Source organism: Fragaria vesca, linkage group LG1 (assembly GCF_000184155.1).
Source record: "Fragaria vesca subsp. vesca linkage group LG1, FraVesHawaii_1.0, whole genome shotgun sequence".
Taxonomy (NCBI): domain Eukaryota; kingdom Viridiplantae; phylum Streptophyta; class Magnoliopsida; order Rosales; family Rosaceae; genus Fragaria; species Fragaria vesca.
In genome coordinates this window covers 2,315,319-2,334,191 of record NC_020491.1, presented here as the reverse complement: position 1 = coordinate 2,334,191, position 18,873 = coordinate 2,315,319, and the positions used below count along the sequence as shown (strand labels likewise).

Sequence of the window (18,873 nt, the reverse complement as noted above, 5' to 3'; positions counted from 1 at the left end):
AAGTATCCCATATATCGAACATAGCCATCAAGCTTGGCCGCAATAGATCCCATATATGACGTGAATCTTCTTATTAATTTCTTCTTAAGCACATATACTTAATTAGCTCGTAATTAGTAGACTAGGAATATATGACAAATAGGACCAGTACTGAGAAGAATAGTCGGCCAAGTTGTTAATCTGGGTCAACCATTTCGAGCTTTAGCTAGCCAAGTCTCTCTCCATCACCCTTAATTATTTCAAAAATTCCATCGTATAATTTTCTTCCTTCCCAAGTCAATCATGTCACTGGTGTGACAAGTATCATCTACATATAATATCCAAGCAGTACGTACACTCTAGAAATCAAAGACATCCTAAACGCGTACGTATAACTAAGTTACGATATGATTCCATATAACAACATTGTTCTTGGATAACTAGATAACCATTGCCATTAACTTAACTTATACCCCATGAGATATTTAGTTATGTCGATCAATTGATCAAACAATGCATCTCTTTCGTTTGACAGAGTTTCGAAGATGGTCGCTTGTGAATTTTTCAAACAGTTACTTAAGATTTCTTATGAAGTTTTAAGTCAGTGTTGTAAAACAATTCTCATTTAACTTGCTAGCTAGAAAGCTGAAATAATAAGTAATTTCATCGAATGTCAAGTATGAACATACTCATCATATATATGATGATCGATCTAATATTGATAATGTTGAATTGGATCTAGTCCACACTCGATTACAAGTTTAATATAAAAAATTTATGATAATTAGTAATCAGTCAATAAGTGATTTCGTGGAAGTCACTGCAAAGCAATTCCGAAATAGAGAGATCGATGTTTCCCTGCACCTTGCTACTGTCTATTCCAAGTTTGAACCAGCTAGTATGAATTGCATGATTGGAGATCACAAATGGAAATAGTCCTAGCTCCCAAATGGTGGGGGGTCGCACATGCAAAACATAGCGCGCGGCTAGCTGGACCTGAATGGTCCATTACATTTATGTCAAGTGTGCTGCAAACCAATACTGCAAACGATGCTTCTTCTTCTTGTTCTTGCTTCTGAACTTTCCCAGGTCAAGGGTCAAAACTCCCAAGCACAAGCACTTGGGTTTGAATCCTTAATTGGTTTGATTTTGACCTGATTTGCTTCTAGTTAATTCATTTGAGTAGAGGACCAGTCACCAAGTCCATGGCTACTATTCTTGTGCCTTTGTTGAAGGGATCCCCATATCAATTTAGGTCTTTTGCCCTAAAACTACCGCGAACCAACCAAGTGTGTGTCAATGTGTGTCTTATTGATTTTAATTTGGGTTTAATTTGATTTTCAATATGGCCGAAAATTTGTAGAAATAATCTACTCATAAATACCTATAAACTGAACGGTCAAAATGTAGTTATAAGATCGAAAAATGGGATAAGCCGAAAAGTTTTCAACTTAAGAGTCCTCGTTAGAAAGGCTCTCTCGGTTCAATAACATAGCAATCAAATCAAATAGCTGAAAAAAAAAAAAATTTAAAAATACCGACCTACCGGATTCGAACCAGTGACCTAAGGATATCTGATGGTTGTGCCAACTACAGTCCTCCGCTCTACCAACTGAGCTAAGGTCGGTTTGTTGTTATTGGGGACTTTTCTGTATATTAACAATTGGTTGTTGATAGTGTACCAGAACAACTAGTTGATCATCACAATTGCTTCCAGACTAAATTAATCATATCTTAGTACTGACTGGGTCTCCATGATCATTCAAAATCTTTTGCTAAATAATGATGTCATAGTGTTTCATTGTTAAAATGCATCATTGTATAATTGTTTTGATTATCTGTGGGTGCAAGGCTGGGATTAGATCAAATTTGCCATGATTGTTTATGATTATATGGCATTTGAAGGTATGATGATGACAGGTGCAGAACAACTCCAGCCTCCATTGTTGCTTGTTCTACACATTCATTGTCTCCATTGTTGCTTGTCTCACACATTATTTGTGGCATAATGATGAACAAGCCACTAATAATATGCTCAAAGTTTGAGCCAGAAAACTTACCATAGTTCTGTTTTTTGGCAACTCAAATACATTAATATGATCCATATTAGCATATACAGAATGAAGATCATATAAGAACAGGACTAAATTAACATATAGTTAACTAATCTCTAATTTCGTACACTTTATACTACATATATACACAGTACTTCTCTTACATGCACACACCAGAAAACTATGGATCTAATAACCAGGAAAACTGATAAAGTTAAATAAATATCGAAATCCCATTATTCTGATCGAGAATCTGCAATCCCATTTCTGCTGTTACTCATCAAGAAAAACCTGCTAGCCTTTGGCTGGAACTTTCTCCTTCTTTGAAGATCCTGACTCGAGGACGGCCTGATAGCTTGGAGAAGGATTTCTTTGATCGAATTTGGTTTTACAACATCTTTTGCAGCTCTACTACTGCTAACTATAGCCCTCTTATTATTCACATTGCTTCTGTGCAAACTGCACCTGAAAGAACCTGGATGTTTTGAGGGTGAACATAGACATGTACGACGGTTCAAGGAGGTGTTTTGTGATTTTGAGGCCATTGGAGTATTGGTATTCAAGTTTCAACTATAATATCTGTTGGAGTGTGATTTTGTTTCTCTGATTTCTATATCAAACTCATAGGAGCTGTGATTTATATAAGCCTTGATCTGGATTGTTTTATAGTATTTGTATTGATTACCTCAATAGCTTAACAGACCATAGTTTCTCTCATCAAATGTCAAAATCAGATTTACCATTCAATCGATTGATTGAAGTTACTTGTAAGTAACTTCAATCTTATTGTCCTATTATAGGCAAACAAAACTTAATTTGGAAAAGATGAGATGTGCTCTTTGGATTGGTTTAAGCAGAAGAGGTTATTGTTTTGGTATCTATCTTGCACAGTTGATTCAATACCTTGATTCTTAAACTTAAGTATCTGTAATTGTCCAAGCTAGCTGCACAGTAAGCAGATAAGATGAACATGAGACTGCAAATTTAGTATTTACTGTATGGAGTACTCGTCATTCACTCGATCGAAGAACTTCAATTCACACATATGATGTTGATTGACACTAAAAACAACATTATCTGCAGTTTTTGTTTTCTCTCCTCATCTTTTGGACTAGAAGTCTTCCACATTTGGAGCACGTAAGATCATAATTTATATTATCTGGATTTGAAGGCTAAGAATCTGATACAGATCATAGGTCAATGGTTGTATGATTTTTTTTGCCTCTTGTACGTGTAGTTGTCATGTTCGATTGATGTACCAGGTGGCTAAGATTGGTTTGATTTTGAAGTCAGCAAGCTTTCCAAATAAACAGTATGTCGTTTCATCTACCATTTCAGCTGGCAAGCTAACTCTAGCTATACATTTTGAGTTTTTACAGAACAAGTTTCAGTTTAGTGCACAAAGAAATGGCAGTTCATGAAGAACTCTCTCCTTTTGGGCTTTAGTAGGAAAAAAATGGGAAATAAAAAATCCGACCTACCGGATTCGAACCAGTGACCTAAGGATATCTGATGGTTGTTCCAACTACAGTCCTCCGCTCTACCAACTGAGCTAAGGTCGGTTATTGTAAACTTGCACTTTTTCTTGAAAGATCTCCTATTTTAGCCTCCTGAATCCATTATTCTTCTCCTCGAATGCTATAAGCAAGACAGTCACCATGAATGCAGAATGCTAGAACATTGAACATTGCTTGGATTTTGCACCTGTTGATATTTGATTCAAGCAAAGAAGGTGATATTTGGGGCAACAGATAGTACACTTGGACAATGAAAATAATTCACTTGGATTCTAAGACATGTAAGTTTGCTTTGTTTGATTGTTGTAGGCAACATTTTTCTTTTCCTTTGCTGAGATTACACAACATACAGTAATTGTATTGATCTTTGGGGGAAAAAAAACAAGATATGCCATATGTATGAAGCTATAGTTAGCAAAAAAACTATATTTCACAGGGTGTCTTCCGCCAATGTCTATCTATACATTCCTCGTCTTCTTTGCATTTGAAGTTAATAAGCGTAGAAACAATACCTCTGACCTCAATCTGCTGCGAGAAATACAGTTATGGAAATGAGAATGATTCTTCTGCGCGCCGCTGGCTTGAGATCACTTGGGGATTTTGGGGGTTTTCTTTTTCTTCTGTATATCTAGACAAGCATTACAACTTTCCTACTTAGGGTTACAAACTCGGCATGCCAATGAAGAGCCAAAAAATGGTTTATGCCAGTATGACTCTATTGTGTATCCAAATCTCCTAGCAGAATTTTCATGGAGTACGAGCAAAATCCATCTGTTTCCTATCCATTATATGCACTCCCATAGTGTGAACTTCCATGACTTGCACTGCCATGGTTTCCACCTGCTAAGTTTTTACTGCCCTGATTTGCACTGTCAAGATTTGAACCTCCAAAGTTTGCACTTTGATTGCTTATAGTGTCTACCGTCTTAGTATACACGCGATGTCGTCGCTCCCGGCAGTAGATCACCCAGAAGATCATAGACAACATTTTAGCTAAGGCCACCATCAACAAGCCAATGTAGATCCATTTACTATGTAGTACCAGACCGGGACAATGGTCTGTAAACATGTCCGTGAATGTTTTCTTCACAATTGTGCAGTCTGCAAAATCAGCAAAGTATGGACCGTACCGATACAGTCCGTAGCTCACATTTACAAACGCTGTCACTTGGTCGAAATAAGTAGGAGTCAGCCGTCCTGTTGATTCACACTGGCCAGAATCACCAACCTGACACACGTATTTCCCCCATTCCTGCATATATCACTTGCTTTCTTATAATGCTACTTCATAGAGTGTAACACAGCATAGACTCATAAATTGTTAAAATCCTAAACGCTAGCGAGGAGGACTTGTTAGTTATTACCTCGGTTACTTTTTGCATTTCCACTTCCCCTGGAGCACAAGTCCGATTAGATTGATCTTCGTTGTAGGGGTTGCAGACTGGTGGTAATAAAGGACCAGATTGATTGAAACTCAATGGAGTACCGCCATCACCAGAATTAGGATCACTATTTGCCATATCGACGATTTGATTAACCACTCCAATAGCAGCGTAGTTTGCCATCTTTGTGTCATTCAACATGCCTTGGACTACATCTTGATCCACACATGGAAGGAAGTCATCCAAAGCAGTATAAGCAGTTGGTTTCTTTTGAACCCACTCATCCATGGAGACACATGCATCTGCAAACACACTGCATATGTGCACATAGAAAAATATCAGTCTCTGATATGGACACAGCTTCCTTACAAGAATACATTACTCCGAGGATATCAATCAATTTCATGTATCAGCTGGAATATTACAGATTTGCTAGAATCCGCATTCAAATCCAAACACATTTAGGATAGAATGGAGCTGAAATTAACATCTATATGTTGCACTGCAGGCTAAAGTGAAACTTAAATTAATATAGAGAGGTCGACCAGTTAAGTGGTACATACTTATGGATGAGGAGAAATGCACCACACAAGATGAATGTACAAGTAACAAGAATCCACCCAACAATCACCAAGCTGCATCAAATTGCAAACTGCTTGTTAAAACGATGTTCAGAGTAGTTAACTGCTTCATTGACTTGATCTGCTTTGGAAAAATGATTGCCAAACAGTTTTATAGGTATCTGACTTACCAGTATACAAGAAATCGCTTACCGCACATGGAAAGTACTGCAACAAGTAAACCAAATAAACACAGAAGCAATCATTAAGGCCTAATTATACCTTTAAAACTTTTTGCATCTAATCAAAAGAATATAACAGACTTACCAAATCCAATAAAGACTAGAAGGAGCATAACAGTAGCGAAAATCAGGAGCGCCAACTTCCTGTAGAAGATAGTGACAGATACATGTTATACAGATTAATCAAGGTGATCGAGTGGAAGTTCAGAATTAGTTTCAAGAGAATGTAGTTACAGGTTATGCAAGACTTGTCTTGACTTCTTTGCAGTCGAATCAGTTTTTTCAGAGATAACATCGGCAACTTTCTTTACTTTCCCCGTACCCTCGTCAATTTTGCGCTGCATATCTTGCGGAAGAACTATGGCGTCAAGTCCAATCTTCTTCGATGAGTCGAGAAAATCTGATACATTCCTGAGGTTTTCGGCAGTTACATCTGCCTCATTCGCAATGTAATCCAATGTCTTTCTTGTACTGTTGTAGAACTTTCCCTGACCCGTGTACAGCACAATGCATCCAGCACTACAACAAATTAACCATATGAACATTAAATCCAAGCCAACATCAAACCGATCGGTATTTCGGTACTAATACTAATTGGCATGAAAATCAGGTGTGTGTGTGTGTGTGTGTAAACAAAGAGAGTTAGAGAGTTACATTGCCATGAGGGTGAAGACAATGAGGGTGACAAGAGAGACGCAGTAGGCTATTCTAGAATAGCCATAAGGCGGTTTTTTACGACAGCAGTAACAGATACAGATGACGCACAAAGCTATCCCGAAGATCACGAACCACACAAGAGCAAAAATGAAGAAAGGAACCGCGGTAAAAGCAACTGACTACAGCAAAGTTCGATCAATAACCAATTAGCTAGTGTATGAAAAATATATCAATTTCATGAGAAACATATTCAACCATATATATTCAGCTAAACCCAACAACAGAAGTTAATATATATTTGGCTTAGCACTATATATGTATAGATGTTCAACAAGTATATATATCATCAGCACACACATAACCTACATGTATATAGAGAGACAAAAAATAAATAAAGCTTTCACATAAACCTACATTTTGAGGAAAGGACCAGAAGAACAATTGGGAACATTCACATAAACCTACATTGGTGGTTCTTAAAACAACAGAATATATACACAGAATCAGAACAACAGAAACCAAAATAACAAAGACAAAACAAGAAAATGAATCAAAATAATTAAGAGAATACAGAACTCACAGTCAAATAATGCTCGTTGGTTATATTCCATCCCCCATTGTACTTCTTCCAGTGATCTAGAGGGTCTCTTCTCTGTGTCCTTTTCTTAGCCAACAATAAAACTTCTTCATCTCCTTGATCTCCGTCGTCGCCGCCATCTCCGTCTCCTTCTTCAAGAGACCTCCTCCTTCCCCATGTGATTATCCCACCATCGTTTAATTCTTCTCCCTCTTCACCATTAACAAAAAAAAAATGATTCAAACTTTACAAGAGCTAGCAATGCAAAAATTCGTATCAAATTAACATTTCATGTTGTAAAAAAGGACAAATCATGTCTAACACAACAAGTGATGATGACATGCATGCAAAAACAAAACGAAACCCTAGCCCATTTTACCTGTGTGAGAAAGTTGATGGCCGGTTTCGTCTGCAGAAGCTGAAACAACAAAGACGAAGGAGGAGATGGCTAGGATCACAAAAAAGACCAAATGTTTCGACGGCATTATTGATCTAATGCCGAAGAACATCATGGTGGGTTTTGGATTTCTGGGCTTCCCCTATACTCGTCCTTGTAGTTCTTCTGGCTTTTTGACGGGAGAACTTTGGTGGAGACACAAGGACCCAAAACCATGGTGCGAGACAAGATGTTATTTATAACACAGATTTTCAACTAACGCATACAAAGTTGCGGAGAAACAGATAGTTTGCTATAAAAGCCCTAAGATACTATCGGGTTCGATATTTAAGGAATCACAGAGGAGAATGACTTGGTTTTCATAATGTATGAATCTCATTACATATGTTCTAGCTGTCCGCGCGTCTATTTTTGTCAATCACTTTCAAGCTAGATCTCATTTCTTGATTTTGGAAATAATAATCTGATTCATAACGTTTATATATATGTAGGGAATGAATCGTTTAATTTAAAAGGCGATTAAGGACAATATTTAAAGAAAAATCTGAGTGTGATTTCGTATGGATATGTTGTTGGCTAAAATATAGAAAAAGTTTGATATCGAATTATGGCATGCCAACCAAATTGATTGGCACTATCGGGTTCTATATGTTGGTTGCTTGCAAGTGTGAATGCTTGCTTGCGATAAGAATCTGATTCCCATGGCTATGCTTAATTGCTTATGGAAGAGAGGTTAGCAATTCTCATGGTCATGTCTCTTTATGGAGTGATCGAGGTTATGTTGTACACGCTAAGCTGATTCAAGCAAGACTAGCCTCGACATGACAAGTGAGGCTAAATGGTGGGAATGACCAAACCTATGCAAGCGAATGGTGCCTCCAAGATGTACATGCATCCTTTTCTAACTACGTGAGAAACAAATCCAGAAGGTTTTTTCCCAAAATGAAAAAATTGTCCAAATTCGTGGTTTTCGATCAAAATTACATTTTCAATAACATATGTCGAGACTACTTTTATTCGAACTTTTCCCAGAGGTTAATAGTCGTGTAAAGCTTGTGGATGGTGGAAGGAAGTCGATCTTCACAAAACCAAACAACAATAAACTTGAACTGGGTTTTTTAATGTACAGGAGAGTTGAACTGAGTTAACAATCCTGGTGCCTAGTGTTTGACTGGTCCAAATGAATCAAACTCCCTTTTCACAGATTGTTTTAACTATAATTGCAGTCAAAGTCCAGCAAGTTCCATTGGTCATTAGGGTTCCCTAGTCTTGCATACATTTCAAAATGATAATCTACAGTGATTCAGGAACAGATTGTACCACATTCAATTGTATAACATTGTTGAAATGCATATAATAGTGCAGAAGTTAAGAGTGTAGAGCAAACCAACGAGTAGTGTAGGTAAGAGTGTAGAGCATATGATCACAAGAAGAGCCTCATCAAATTCATGATCACGGTGATTTAAAATCTCAGATACAGTACGAATCAAACGAGTTATAAAATTGTACAAGAACAATAACTTGGAACTGGGAACCACGTGAACGCATTAAGACAAAACACCCCGACCAAGTGATTAATCAACTAAATTAAACTTCGTTTTCGAGATGAATAATCAATTAATTTAAGTAAAGCATTTGAATTTCAGTTAAAATGAAATGGGAGAGAATTGTAGTGGCAAATTGAATACCAAGTTTGAGTAATCTGTTGTTTATGCTAACAGCTAGCCTCTAACACAGAGGAGATCTATGAGGAATGCTTTTTCTTCTACTGATCATGTTAGAGGACATGTCTTGATCATCATCTGAAACTTTGTGAGCTGATCTTGAGCAGTACACGTAACTGTAATTGAGCCCGCTTCTCTTCTTTCGGACAATCTGATCACGATTTGTGTATGCCATGCTCATGCTCATGCTCATGTTTTCGGAGCCTGATGATGACGAATAGCTCATTGGATCGTCGCAGTCCACAATTGTCGAATGGAGAGTTTGATCACTGGTCATGTCCTGATCATCAGACTCGGACTGGAGTGGAACTAAGAAGTCTGGACTCAGTTGGAGTGTTTCACATTTCTTCAGGTACGGAGAGAGCCCCCTCTTCAGTGTAACCACATAATCCACCTGAAATTATTTATAATAAGTCAAATTCAATCACAATTAAAGTCTTTTTCATAGTTGTACATATGGCAAAATTCAAGTGTTTTACGCATGCATGTCTAGATGTTTACCTTGCACCCAAGTGAGCAATGGATATAAGGTTCTTGAAGACTTCTGTCACAAGAAGTACAATAGTTTCCGGAACCCTTGAATTGCCTATTCTGAGGTCTCTTCTTGATGAACACAACTTTGGCATTATTTATGGTATATGACTGAAAAACAAAGAGACACTACATCAGCTAACTGAATTGCCACTTAACTATACTGAATTGGAATTGGAATTTGAATAGCAACAGTCATGTAACAAACCTGAACATTATTGCAGTCGACGAGCTTTTGAAGGTCTTCCAATCTTACAACATCGTGGTAAACATAGCGACGAATTTGAAGAAGCCTATGGCAACGGTGTGAAGGTAGACAATGGGGGCATATACTGGTGCAGCAATCCAAACAGTAAACGTTCTTTTCGTTCTTCTTTGCAGTTTCATGAAAGGAGCAAGCTGCAAAGAACTTCTGAGTGTAGAGGGCTTCCAACCATGCAGGCTTCTGAATTCCCTGAATTACATGCACCAATTCAATCAGAACCAGAATTACCAAACAATTATATATATGATCCACAAAGACAATGAGAATTATGGAATAGAGAAGACCGAGAGGGACAGAGACAAACCATGATCACATAAACACTTCAAAGCAAGTGCCCTGCTTGAGCTGTTATCAAGACAATGGTGTGAGAAGGGAAAAGAGAAAGAGAGGGACTGAGGGATATGGTGATAAGAGTATTTATGGAGCTTCACAACAGAGGAAGGGTTTATATATTTATTCCTTGGGAGAGGTACACTCATTTTGTCAATAGGGGGGCTTGTAACATGAGAGAGAGAGAGATAGAGATACATACATATATATATATATATGTATATGTATATATATAAAAGAAAAGGAAGTAAGATATGAGGGGAACGTGGGCGCTGTTTCCGTGTCTCCCATTTCTCTAAAACCTGTATAAACTAATGCTGCTCATCTCCTTGGCTGTAGAGCTCTAATGCTAAACTAACCAAGTTCTTCTTGAAGGAGGTGCCTCTGTGACTCACCATTTTTATTTTTCACCTTTTCTTTCATTGATTCTCATCTCTTAGAATTGGTGAAATCAGTTGGAACTAGCCACTTGTTACAGATCACTTTGAAATGGGAAACCGAAAAAGAAAAAGAAATTGAAATAGATGATCGGCTTGATATTTCTGTGTTACCATCTTGATAGCTGAAAATTTTGCATTCCACCCAGTAGTCACTGAAAGTGAACTTTAACACTAGACTTCTGGCAATTCCAAAACCTTGAGTGTGATCCAAAAAGCTTGAGTTTCTCATCCCAATAAGTCGGCCAGGTTAGTTAAAAAACCTACTATACTGTGTTGGTGTATTTATGTGCATCCCTTATTCTTGCCTGCTGCTTTTGATGTCATCTATGTAGCTTTCATGACTTCAAACCTAAGCAATCAGAGCCTACAGCAAAGTAAAGCTTGATAGAGAACAAAAGGGTACAGAGCTGCAGTGTTACACACAAGGTAAAAGGCAAAAAGTACACCTAACAACATGTATGGTTTTACCGTATTCATGATTGAAGGATCAAAATTTCGGTTTTAGAGAATATCAGTATGTCAAAAAATTATGCAGCTGTCACCACTCATTGGTTTTGTTTGATACCTGAACTGTGAGGCTTGCGACTCAGGTGGTAAGAAGGTTGAAGAACATTGTGCTTAGGAATATTACTACTGTAACTCTTATGACTTCAACAGACAAAAGCAAGTGAGGGAACTATAGTGTTGGGTAAGAACACTGTCTTTAGTGTCATATCTGATAGAGCCAAAACAAGACATGTACGAGAAAAAACCCGGTTTTTAGGGAATGAAACATGTCAACATTAATCAATCAACAACTCCACTAATCTCAAGTCCTCTCTGCTTTAATAATAATGTGGTTTTGTAACAAACATTTCACAGACAAGCACAACTCATTGAGCACTAGTTTCCCATACTAATGACCTAATTAATCAGAGGCTCCATTGCTAATTTTGAGGAAGACCATGCTTAATGCGCCTCTGAGCTTCATCCAAGAGTTATCTTGGGGTTTACAATGCTAACAGTATTTTTAATCTTGTATTTTCCCTTTTATACCCTTCAGCTCTACCATTCAATTTCGAGTTTTTACAAGCTGACAATCTTTTTTTACCATATTAGTCAACAGTTGTCAATCATCAATTGATGCTGCAAAGCACTTCTAAGTAGTTCATCTTCTCTGTAAAGTTCAACCCCTACATGTCGAGCTATGAAGCATAAGAGGATTTAGCGTAAGACAAGCTCTAAACAACTTTGTTCAGACATTAACTTATATTACAGACTCTAGGCAGCCAAGTGCATAAGCTATTACCTATTTTCACCTCGAGTCAAACTGAAGCATGTAATTTTTGACCCTTCTTAAAATTCTTTTGAGGAGGTTTGTTTTTTCCCTTGCTGGTTTCTTTGTTTCTCTCTTCTGAATTCTACTGTCATGAGAAAACCCGGAGACTAGTCTCATAGAATAATGTTCATTACAATTGGACAATCTATTTTTTCCATAGAATGAGAAAGACAAACAAAAACACAAAGCTACCACAGATCCTACAGTACATAAACTCTATTTATTTGAAACGAGATCAGAACTTTTATATTTATCAGTAATACAGAAAAAAGAAAAAAGACAACTCTTTGATCACAGTGCTGCAAAGAACAGGTTATGATCTTCAGCACCAATATGACCAATGAAATTCATATAACATGGGTACACTAAATAAAACACACTAACAAATATCTATCTTTAGCTATAACCAAATTGAAGAGAGGAAAGAAAAACAGAATCAAAGAAGAGGAGGATGGGCAACCCTCACGTGCCATGAAAAGCAGAATGGTATTATAGTAAGCAAGAAGCTCACGTGCAAGGGATCCAAAGACTGGGTTTCAAATAGAAACCCAAGCAAACTTGCAGTGTTCAAAAGCTCAAGCGTGTTGGAACTGACCCAAATTATTCTTCTTTACTCATACAAACACTTCAAAGTTGTAGGTGGTGGTCAATGGTCAAAGATCCAGAGAGAAAGAGGTGATGTGGATGTGAATATGGTTAGAAGAACAAATAGGGTTTGCAGAGTCAGCGGATGAGCCGCACGAGGGGATCTCCCTGCCCCTCTGCTAAGGCCTCTGTGTAGTCTGAGGCTCACTCCATTCTGCTATATCAAAAAGGGTTTCTTTAATGCCTATTATATATGCAAACCCTTAGTTTTAAGGGTTAAGCCACATGCAGAGCCTTTTTCCAAAGATTAAAGACTGGACAAGGCTACACCTGCATCATGATATGTGTACACTAGTTCTAGTAATCTAGTTCCACACAAGTAAAAAAGAATTCTTCTCACCGTGCTTAGAAAAATTTAAACTTTTAGCTGAAATCTTGTCCTAAAATATGGACTATAAAGTTTAAACAAAGGCTCAAGGAAATGTGGCTTGAACTGGTCCTTTTCTTCCTCTTCTTATTCATGCATTTTTTATTGTTCTTGTTTGGTAGCCTGGGTAATTGCAGCTATGGTTAAACTATGTGTATGAGTCCCTTTTATCAATACATTACACTCCAAGATTTTCAGTCGCCAACTGGTAGAGTACAGGTTTATGAATTTAGTTGTTTATCGACTCTGAGCATCTGTCTTTATGCCATAATCAACTCAGCTTAATTCAGATTAAAATCACCCATTCATCTGTCATCACTAACCAGTAACCACTAACAGAATTCATGATAATGTTAAGCACTGGGGTACTATCATTAACGAAGTGCTTCTTATTCATGTTTCATAATAATACTTTACATCTACCCAGATTTTCCACCTTTTCAGGTTTTGTTTTCTTCTTTTCAGATGTGTATACAATTATATTACATCGTATACAACAAATTAACAAGAAATATGATAAATGCATGTAATGGAGACATGATATTCAAATGGCTCAAACCTAGTATCAAGGTTTCTGAGCTGAAAACATGATGAAGGATTGCTGAACTTTGCTCGAGTAGTTCGTGAGGCCACATGATGTACACAAGTCCTGTATCTCTTCCTCCGTTAAGTAGCTGTAGCCCTGAGCAATCCTCTGCTACAAAAATAACACCTTAAGATCAATATTTATGGTCTATAACCAAGCCATTCACATATTTTTAATAAAACCCATGCTCCAAAGTCTGCAAACACTTAAGTGACCATACAATGCTATATCAAAACCAGGATTAGTTTTTATTGTACTCTTGAGAAGTTTATACAGAATAAGGAAATGAATGTGGAGTACTATGCACAATTGTTCGTAATAGATACAGAGGCATGTGAGTAACATTCAGTCAGGAAGACAGTTAATATGCCTGAACCATATAATAACAATCAACAATTATAACTGCTATTTACTTATTTACTAAATGTGAAATCTCCAACATGAAATAAGAACTCCTCAGACAAACCAACTCCTAGTTGGATATATATCTTCCCATGAAAACTCCCTATTGAAGATCAACATAGCCAGGTTTTACATTGAGACCAAACCAGAGTAGATGAACATTTGCAAAAGTCCCAACATGAAGATTAATAAAAACCAACTTGAGAAAAGTCTATGATTGTAATGTTAAACCCACCCAAAGACTCTCCCAAGTATGACTGACCACATTTGGTAATCATTGTATAACTATTACCTCTCTGAAAGGCCTGATATACCAGGGAGTGGTTGGAGTATACCGCAGAAAAGTGGTTCCAACAAAGACACCGCCACTTCGTAGTACACGAGTAATTTCAGCAACCTGGAAATATATGTGAAATAAGACGGTAAATGGATTAGTTGAGAGAAATTGAGAACTTAAAGAGATTTGAGAGATCATAAAGTTCAGATGCAAAAGAAAGCTCTGCCAGAAAACATGGGATATATATGCACCCACTTGCTAACACCAAACCGTAAGATAACTGATTCCAAATATTTTCACCAGAAGATATACCAATATCTGTGATGTACATAGTACTTTATACTATTATAATTGCACTATGTTCTGCAGGAACCAACTAGGCCCCTAGACCATGGACTATCCATGAGAGTTCATGTTACCATATGCATGGATAGAGGCCTAGTGCACTATAGCCTGTTGTGAGGAACAAGGGTAAAAGGCTCCAAGTTTTTCTCAAAGTTCCACATATCACATCTCATATTGCTTTCAAGTAAATAGAGGATTGCATAACTTTCTTTCATCCTACTGAGTAAACATAAAATCCTAAAGAGGAAGTAATTTAAAGGAAAAATAGAAGGAAACAAGTCAAACTACACTTACAGCATTTGAAGGAGAGGGCCAGCAATGCAGTGCTGCACCGGCATGGACAGCATCGACTGAACCTGATGCAAATGGGAGCCTCGAAACATCTGCCCTTACAAGAGCAAGATTCCTGCACTTATTCCAACAATTTATAACAAGCTAAGTTAGAATAGACCAATACAGTTCTCTCTTTTCTTATACCAGTATAGCATTGAGAAACTAATGAGTAAAGAAGAAAAAAGGCAGACAAAACTCACGTAGCCAAAAGAGTAGCATCTCTTTTGAGGAAATCATAGCACTGTCTAAGCATATTTTCTGAAAAATCAAGGGCCACAACTCCAGAATAAGACCCCGATTTTGCAAATTTCCTTGAAAACAAACCACTCCCACAGCTCACATCCACCAGAAGACCGCCTTCCGCGGGTTTAAAGTAGTCCTGAGCCATTTTAAACTGCATAGCACATAAAAACATCATGTAACTCGTAAAGTGTACACAAACAGAACTTAGATAACAGACACTATATGCATTTAGTACACAGTAACCAAATGACACATACCTCTTCATCAGGACCTGGAAATCCACTACTACTAAAATTCTGGCGCCAACCTCTCTCATACAAAAACGACACAAGAGGGCTCCTAAACAACTCAGTCCTAGCAGGGTTGACCTCAACATACTGCTTCAACCCAGCAGTAACAGTAAGGTCCAAGTAAATGTCCTTGCTGGAATACGACTTGTCGCATTTCCTGCACTTGAAACCTGACCTGTATATTGCTTCCCTACCAAAAACCCACAAAAACCAAAACACTAATAAACATCACACAAAAAGCCTCAGCCTTTTTCATCTCAACTAATCAGAAACTGGGTAGCAAGCATAGTACTCACAAGTTCAAACCAGTTGGGCCTTTGCGTATGAGGGGTTCATAGCAAACTGGGCATGACAGAAACTCAATGCCTGAGCTTTGACTTTTCTGGGTGCTTGAGCTCTGCTCCTAAAGGTCAAAACTTTATGAAGCAAAATTGAAATTTGACCAGATGGGTTCCTAAAGATTCAAACTTTATGAACCAAAGTTGAGCTTAGAGTAGAGAAAAGGTATTACCTGTTGTAGAGTGATTGTAGTGGCGCGAATGGGGAGAGAGTGGAAGCGGAGACGAGGAGGAGAGAGATGGGAATTGTGGTGGAGGCGAGGGTGTTTTGGGGATAGAAATGTTTGGTGGAGGGAGGAGGGAGCCGTCGTGGCCATGAAGATTTGATTCTGTGCTGTGGTTTGTTCTTGTTTGTGTTTCTGGTTTTGAGATTAGGGGAGAGTAATAGGAGTTCCATACGTTTGTGAGTGTATGCGAAGTGTGTTCTGTTTTGTTGTTTTGCTTTGGCTTTTGGTGAGAGAGTGAGTGACGAGTCGGAACTTTGGAAGTGTATGGAGACGGTGGCAGTTACGAAAGTATAATATGCTCCTCATATTATCAGCATTGCAATATATTGCGTCGCAAAAAGATTGTCCTGGCTAACTAGAACCTCTTGTGCGCACTCTTGAACAAATCAAGACTAAACTCTACGTTAAGATGAGAGGAACGATGGTGCATCTTTTTTTTATTGGTTTTCTTATACGTGTTTTCAAACAAAAGTATTAATCGGTAGATTGTCATCGTTTTGTTTATTTTTCTTTTGGATAACAATAAAATCAAGAGATTCAATGAAGCATAAAAGATATCTTGTTAAATATTTTGTCCAAATTTGCGTAGTTATTCTTGAAATTGATATGGACTCCATGACACAATGTTTTTTTTTAAAAGACTCGTGACACAATGTTTTGAGTAGATGTTTTCATTCTCACAAGTCACAACTCACAACATAACTTAAAAACATGGGATCTGGAACGGGAATGAGTGATGTCCCTTGCGTTGTTCTCACTCCTATTAAACAGGGCATATCTCTATATGATATCCTCACAGCTTTTCGGTAATAGGAATAAATAGCTTACATTCAAGAAAAACAAGAAAATAAAACATTGGGATATAACTTTCCCAAATTTATTTTACCGTTATACATCGTTATGGCACACCAATGAACATGCTAGCTAGTGGTCTTCAAGGTTTTTTAGCAGAAAAGATGATGAAAGATTGCTCAACTTTGCTCGTGTAGTTTGTGAGACCGCATGATGTACACAAGTCCTCAATTTCTTCCTCCGTAAAATAGTTCCCGCTGGGAAGAATCCTCTGTCACACAAATCAACACCTTAAAACCAACTAAGAATTTGAATGAATACAAGTTTCACCTGCACAGATCCTTCTCAAAAAGCTCATAATAGTTAAACACCAAGAGCTCTCCATCCTGCCAAGATTGAAATCACTGACCAGTAATGTATGAGAATGCATATTACCTCATTGAGTGGCTTGAATATCCAGGAAGGACTAGACCGCAGAAATGTGGTTCCAACAAAGATGCCACCACTTCGTAATACACGAGTGATTTCAGCAACCTGAGAAATGTATGAGAACTAAATAAAAAAGCACCATATATGAACGCGCAAGTAACTTTGAAGGCGAAAATCACTTACAGCATTAGAAGGAGATGGCCAGCAGTGCAATGCAGCGCCGGCATGGACAGCATCAACTGAACATGATGTGAATGGAAGCCTAGAAGCATCGGCCCTCACAAGAACGAGATCACTGCACTTGTTAAAATTGTACTTGCAGTTGTTAGGATAGACATCTAATTTTGTAAGAACTGGAGTGAGAGCAGCAAACAAACTTACGTAGCCAAAGGAGTATCAGGGTCTCTCATAAGATAATCATAGCACTGGAGAAGCATATTTTCAGAAAAATCAAGTGCCACAACTCCAGAATATGTCCCAGATTTGGCGAATCTTATCGCGAACAAACCACTCCCACAGCTAACATCCACTAAAACACCGCCTTCAGCGGATTTAAAGTAGTCCTGAGCCATTTTAAACTGTGTGCAAGAAATAAAAAGCATCATGTAACTTACAGTCTTACATGTACAGTAAGTGTACACATACATATAGAAGAACGTTGGCTGTAATAGGCAAGTATAAAGAGCTGAAGCAATTTTAAGAAAAATATTGATCATGAAGTTAAGCAATTGAGAGAACATACTTCTTCATCAGGACCAGGGAAGCCATATCGTTTGAAACACTGACGATAACCCTTTTCATAGATGAATGACATGATAATACTCCTAAATAGCTCAGTCCCAATTGGTTTCGCTTCAACGTACTTCTTCAATCCAGCAGTAACAGTGAGATCCAAGTAGTTCTTTTTACTGGAATAAGACTTGTAGCATTTCTTGCACTCGAACGATGACCTGCAAATTGCTTGCCTGCCAAGCAAAAAAAGAGAAACAAATTATGTAAGCATCATATACAATTAAGCACAATGACTTTGCCTTGTTCGGTAATATATCAACTACTAACTACTGATTTGAGTACTCACAGGATTAGACCAGGAGGGCCTACTCGTGTTAGTGGTTCATAGCAAACCGGGCAGGATAACAACTCAACTTCTGCGCTCTGCTTTCGAACATTCCAAAATTTAAATGCTCTAAATTAGGACTAATTAATATGTAACAGAAAATGCAAGTGATAGGAAAATATCAGAAGGCAGTACCGATTCGTTGAGAGATGAGGGAGCCATCACCATGAAGTTTGATTGATTAATTGCTATAGCTAGCTGCTGCTAAGGTCCTACAGTGTATGATTCTTTTTTCTTTTTTTTAAACTGACAAGGATTAGGCAGTGTATGATTCTTTCTTTCTGTCTTTGGCAATGAGAAAGGAGTGTGATCAAGTAGTGTATATATGTACGAAGCAGCATTAGTGTTTTCAACAAACACAACCACAACAACTGTAGCCGCAATGGCAACCTCAGCTATTAAAAAAAAAAAAAAAAAAAATACAGACACAACCACCTCAGTAATTAAGTACGAGTCTCCGCAACAATAAACACCAGTATGTAGTGCAAGGAGCTAGAGTTCTTGAATGA

The 18,873-nt window shown here is 37.8% G+C and overlaps 5 protein-coding genes and 2 non-coding genes across 7 annotated transcripts; all 7 read right to left on the bottom strand.

Annotated features, from left to right (window-relative positions):
• Window positions 1–1,515: 1,515 nt before the first annotated feature.
• On the bottom strand, window positions 1,516–1,606 carry TRNAY-GUA. The gene is given in 2 exon segments: window positions 1,516–1,551; window positions 1,570–1,606. It is a non-coding gene; the product is annotated as a tRNA-Tyr (tRNA).
• Window positions 1,607–3,504: 1,898 nt separating this feature from the next.
• On the bottom strand, window positions 3,505–3,595 carry TRNAY-GUA. The gene is given in 2 exon segments: window positions 3,505–3,540; window positions 3,559–3,595. It is a non-coding gene; the product is annotated as a tRNA-Tyr (tRNA).
• A 733-nt stretch (window positions 3,596–4,328) lies between these two features.
• Window positions 4,329–6,078, bottom strand: LOC101307834. The gene is made up of 6 exons (XM_004288713.1): window positions 5,969–6,078; window positions 5,820–5,878; window positions 5,684–5,720; window positions 5,496–5,567; window positions 4,915–5,245; window positions 4,329–4,802 (listed from the first exon to the last, which is right to left on the bottom strand). The coding sequence occupies exons 1-6, from the start codon at window positions 6,076–6,078 to the stop codon at window positions 4,329–4,331; spliced, it is 1,083 nt and encodes a 360-aa protein (XP_004288761.1).
• LOC101307538 lies at window positions 6,052–7,453 on the bottom strand. The gene is made up of 3 exons (XM_004288712.1): window positions 7,348–7,453; window positions 6,972–7,180; window positions 6,052–6,253 (listed from the first exon to the last, which is right to left on the bottom strand). The coding sequence occupies exons 1-3, from the start codon at window positions 7,451–7,453 to the stop codon at window positions 6,173–6,175; spliced, it is 396 nt and encodes a 131-aa protein (XP_004288760.1). The 3' UTR covers window positions 6,052–6,172.
• A 1,640-nt stretch (window positions 7,454–9,093) lies between these two features.
• On the bottom strand, window positions 9,094–10,219 carry LOC101298159. Its single transcript, XM_004287193.1, has 4 exons — window positions 10,190–10,219; window positions 9,829–10,074; window positions 9,591–9,731; window positions 9,094–9,483 (listed from the first exon to the last, which is right to left on the bottom strand). Exons 1-4 carry the CDS (start codon window positions 10,190–10,192, stop codon window positions 9,094–9,096), a joined length of 780 nt encoding a protein of 259 aa, XP_004287241.1. The 5' UTR covers window positions 10,193–10,219.
• Window positions 10,220–13,352: 3,133 nt separating this feature from the next.
• LOC101297868 (uncharacterized methyltransferase At2g41040, chloroplastic-like) lies at window positions 13,353–16,159 on the bottom strand. The gene is made up of 7 exons (XM_004287192.1): window positions 15,973–16,159; window positions 15,758–15,864; window positions 15,429–15,651; window positions 15,129–15,322; window positions 14,890–15,001; window positions 14,266–14,370; window positions 13,353–13,682 (listed from the first exon to the last, which is right to left on the bottom strand). Exons 1-7 carry the CDS (start codon window positions 16,114–16,116, stop codon window positions 13,551–13,553), a joined length of 1,017 nt encoding a protein of 338 aa, XP_004287240.1. The 5' UTR covers window positions 16,117–16,159; the 3' UTR covers window positions 13,353–13,550.
• Window positions 16,160–16,960: 801 nt separating this feature from the next.
• On the bottom strand, window positions 16,961–18,587 carry LOC101297575 (uncharacterized methyltransferase At2g41040, chloroplastic-like). The gene is made up of 7 exons (XM_004287191.1): window positions 18,500–18,587; window positions 18,326–18,402; window positions 17,990–18,212; window positions 17,629–17,825; window positions 17,431–17,542; window positions 17,254–17,352; window positions 16,961–17,089 (listed from the first exon to the last, which is right to left on the bottom strand). Exons 1-7 carry the CDS (start codon window positions 18,530–18,532, stop codon window positions 16,961–16,963), a joined length of 870 nt encoding a protein of 289 aa, XP_004287239.1. The 5' UTR covers window positions 18,533–18,587.
• Between the last annotated feature and the right edge of the window lie 286 nt (window positions 18,588–18,873).

What these genes read in the sequence shown, in the direction of transcription:
- LOC101297575 (XM_004287191.1), bottom strand. Translation starts at nt 18,532, where the DNA reads ATGGTGATGGCTCCCTCATCTCTCAACGAATCG. An exon ending in TCCCTGGTCCTGATGAAGAA is followed by an intron (nt 17,826 to 17,989) that starts GTATGTTCTCTC and finishes TCTTGCACACAG; the next exon opens with TTTAAAATGGCTCAGGACTA. An exon ending in GGCCATCTCCTTCTAATGCT is followed by an intron (nt 17,353 to 17,430) that starts GTAAGTGATTTT and finishes TACATTTCTCAG; the next exon opens with GTTGCTGAAATCACTCGTGT.
- LOC101297868 (XM_004287192.1), bottom strand. Translation starts at nt 16,116, where the DNA reads ATGGCCACGACGGCTCCCTCCTCCCTCCACCAAACATTTCTATCCCCA. An exon ending in CTACAATCACTCTACAACAG is followed by an intron (nt 15,865 to 15,972) that starts GTAATACCTTTT and finishes TTTGACCTTTAG; the next exon opens with GAGCAGAGCTCAAGCACCCA. An exon ending in ATATCAGGCCTTTCAGAGAG is followed by an intron (nt 13,683 to 14,265) that starts GTAATAGTTATA and finishes TTATTTTTGTAG; the next exon opens with CAGAGGATTGCTCAGGGCTA.
- LOC101307834 (XM_004288713.1), bottom strand. Translation starts at nt 6,078, where the DNA reads ATGCAGCGCAAAATTGACGAGGGTACGGGGAAAGTAAAGAAAGTTGCC. An exon ending in TCTAGTCTTTATTGGATTTG is followed by an intron (nt 5,721 to 5,819) that starts GTAAGTCTGTTA and finishes TACTTGTTGCAG; the next exon opens with TACTTTCCATGTGCGGTAAG. An exon ending in AAATGCAAAAAGTAACCGAG is followed by an intron (nt 4,803 to 4,914) that starts GTAATAACTAAC and finishes TGATATATGCAG; the next exon opens with GAATGGGGGAAATACGTGTG.
- LOC101298159 (XM_004287193.1), bottom strand. An exon ending in TCGACTGCAATAATGTTCAG is followed by an intron (nt 9,732 to 9,828) that starts GTTTGTTACATG and finishes TTTGTTTTTCAG; the next exon opens with TCATATACCATAAATAATGC. An exon ending in ATTGCTCACTTGGGTGCAAG is followed by an intron (nt 9,484 to 9,590) that starts GTAAACATCTAG and finishes AAATAATTTCAG; the next exon opens with GTGGATTATGTGGTTACACT.
- LOC101307538 (XM_004288712.1), bottom strand. Translation starts at nt 7,453, where the DNA reads ATGCCGTCGAAACATTTGGTCTTTTTTGTGATCCTAGCCATCTCCTCC. An exon ending in CCATCAACTTTCTCACACAG is followed by an intron (nt 7,181 to 7,347) that starts GTAAAATGGGCT and finishes TTAATGGTGAAG; the next exon opens with AGGGAGAAGAATTAAACGAT. An exon ending in CCAACGAGCATTATTTGACT is followed by an intron (nt 6,254 to 6,971) that starts GTGAGTTCTGTA and finishes AATTTGTTGTAG; the next exon opens with TGCTGGATGCATTGTGCTGT.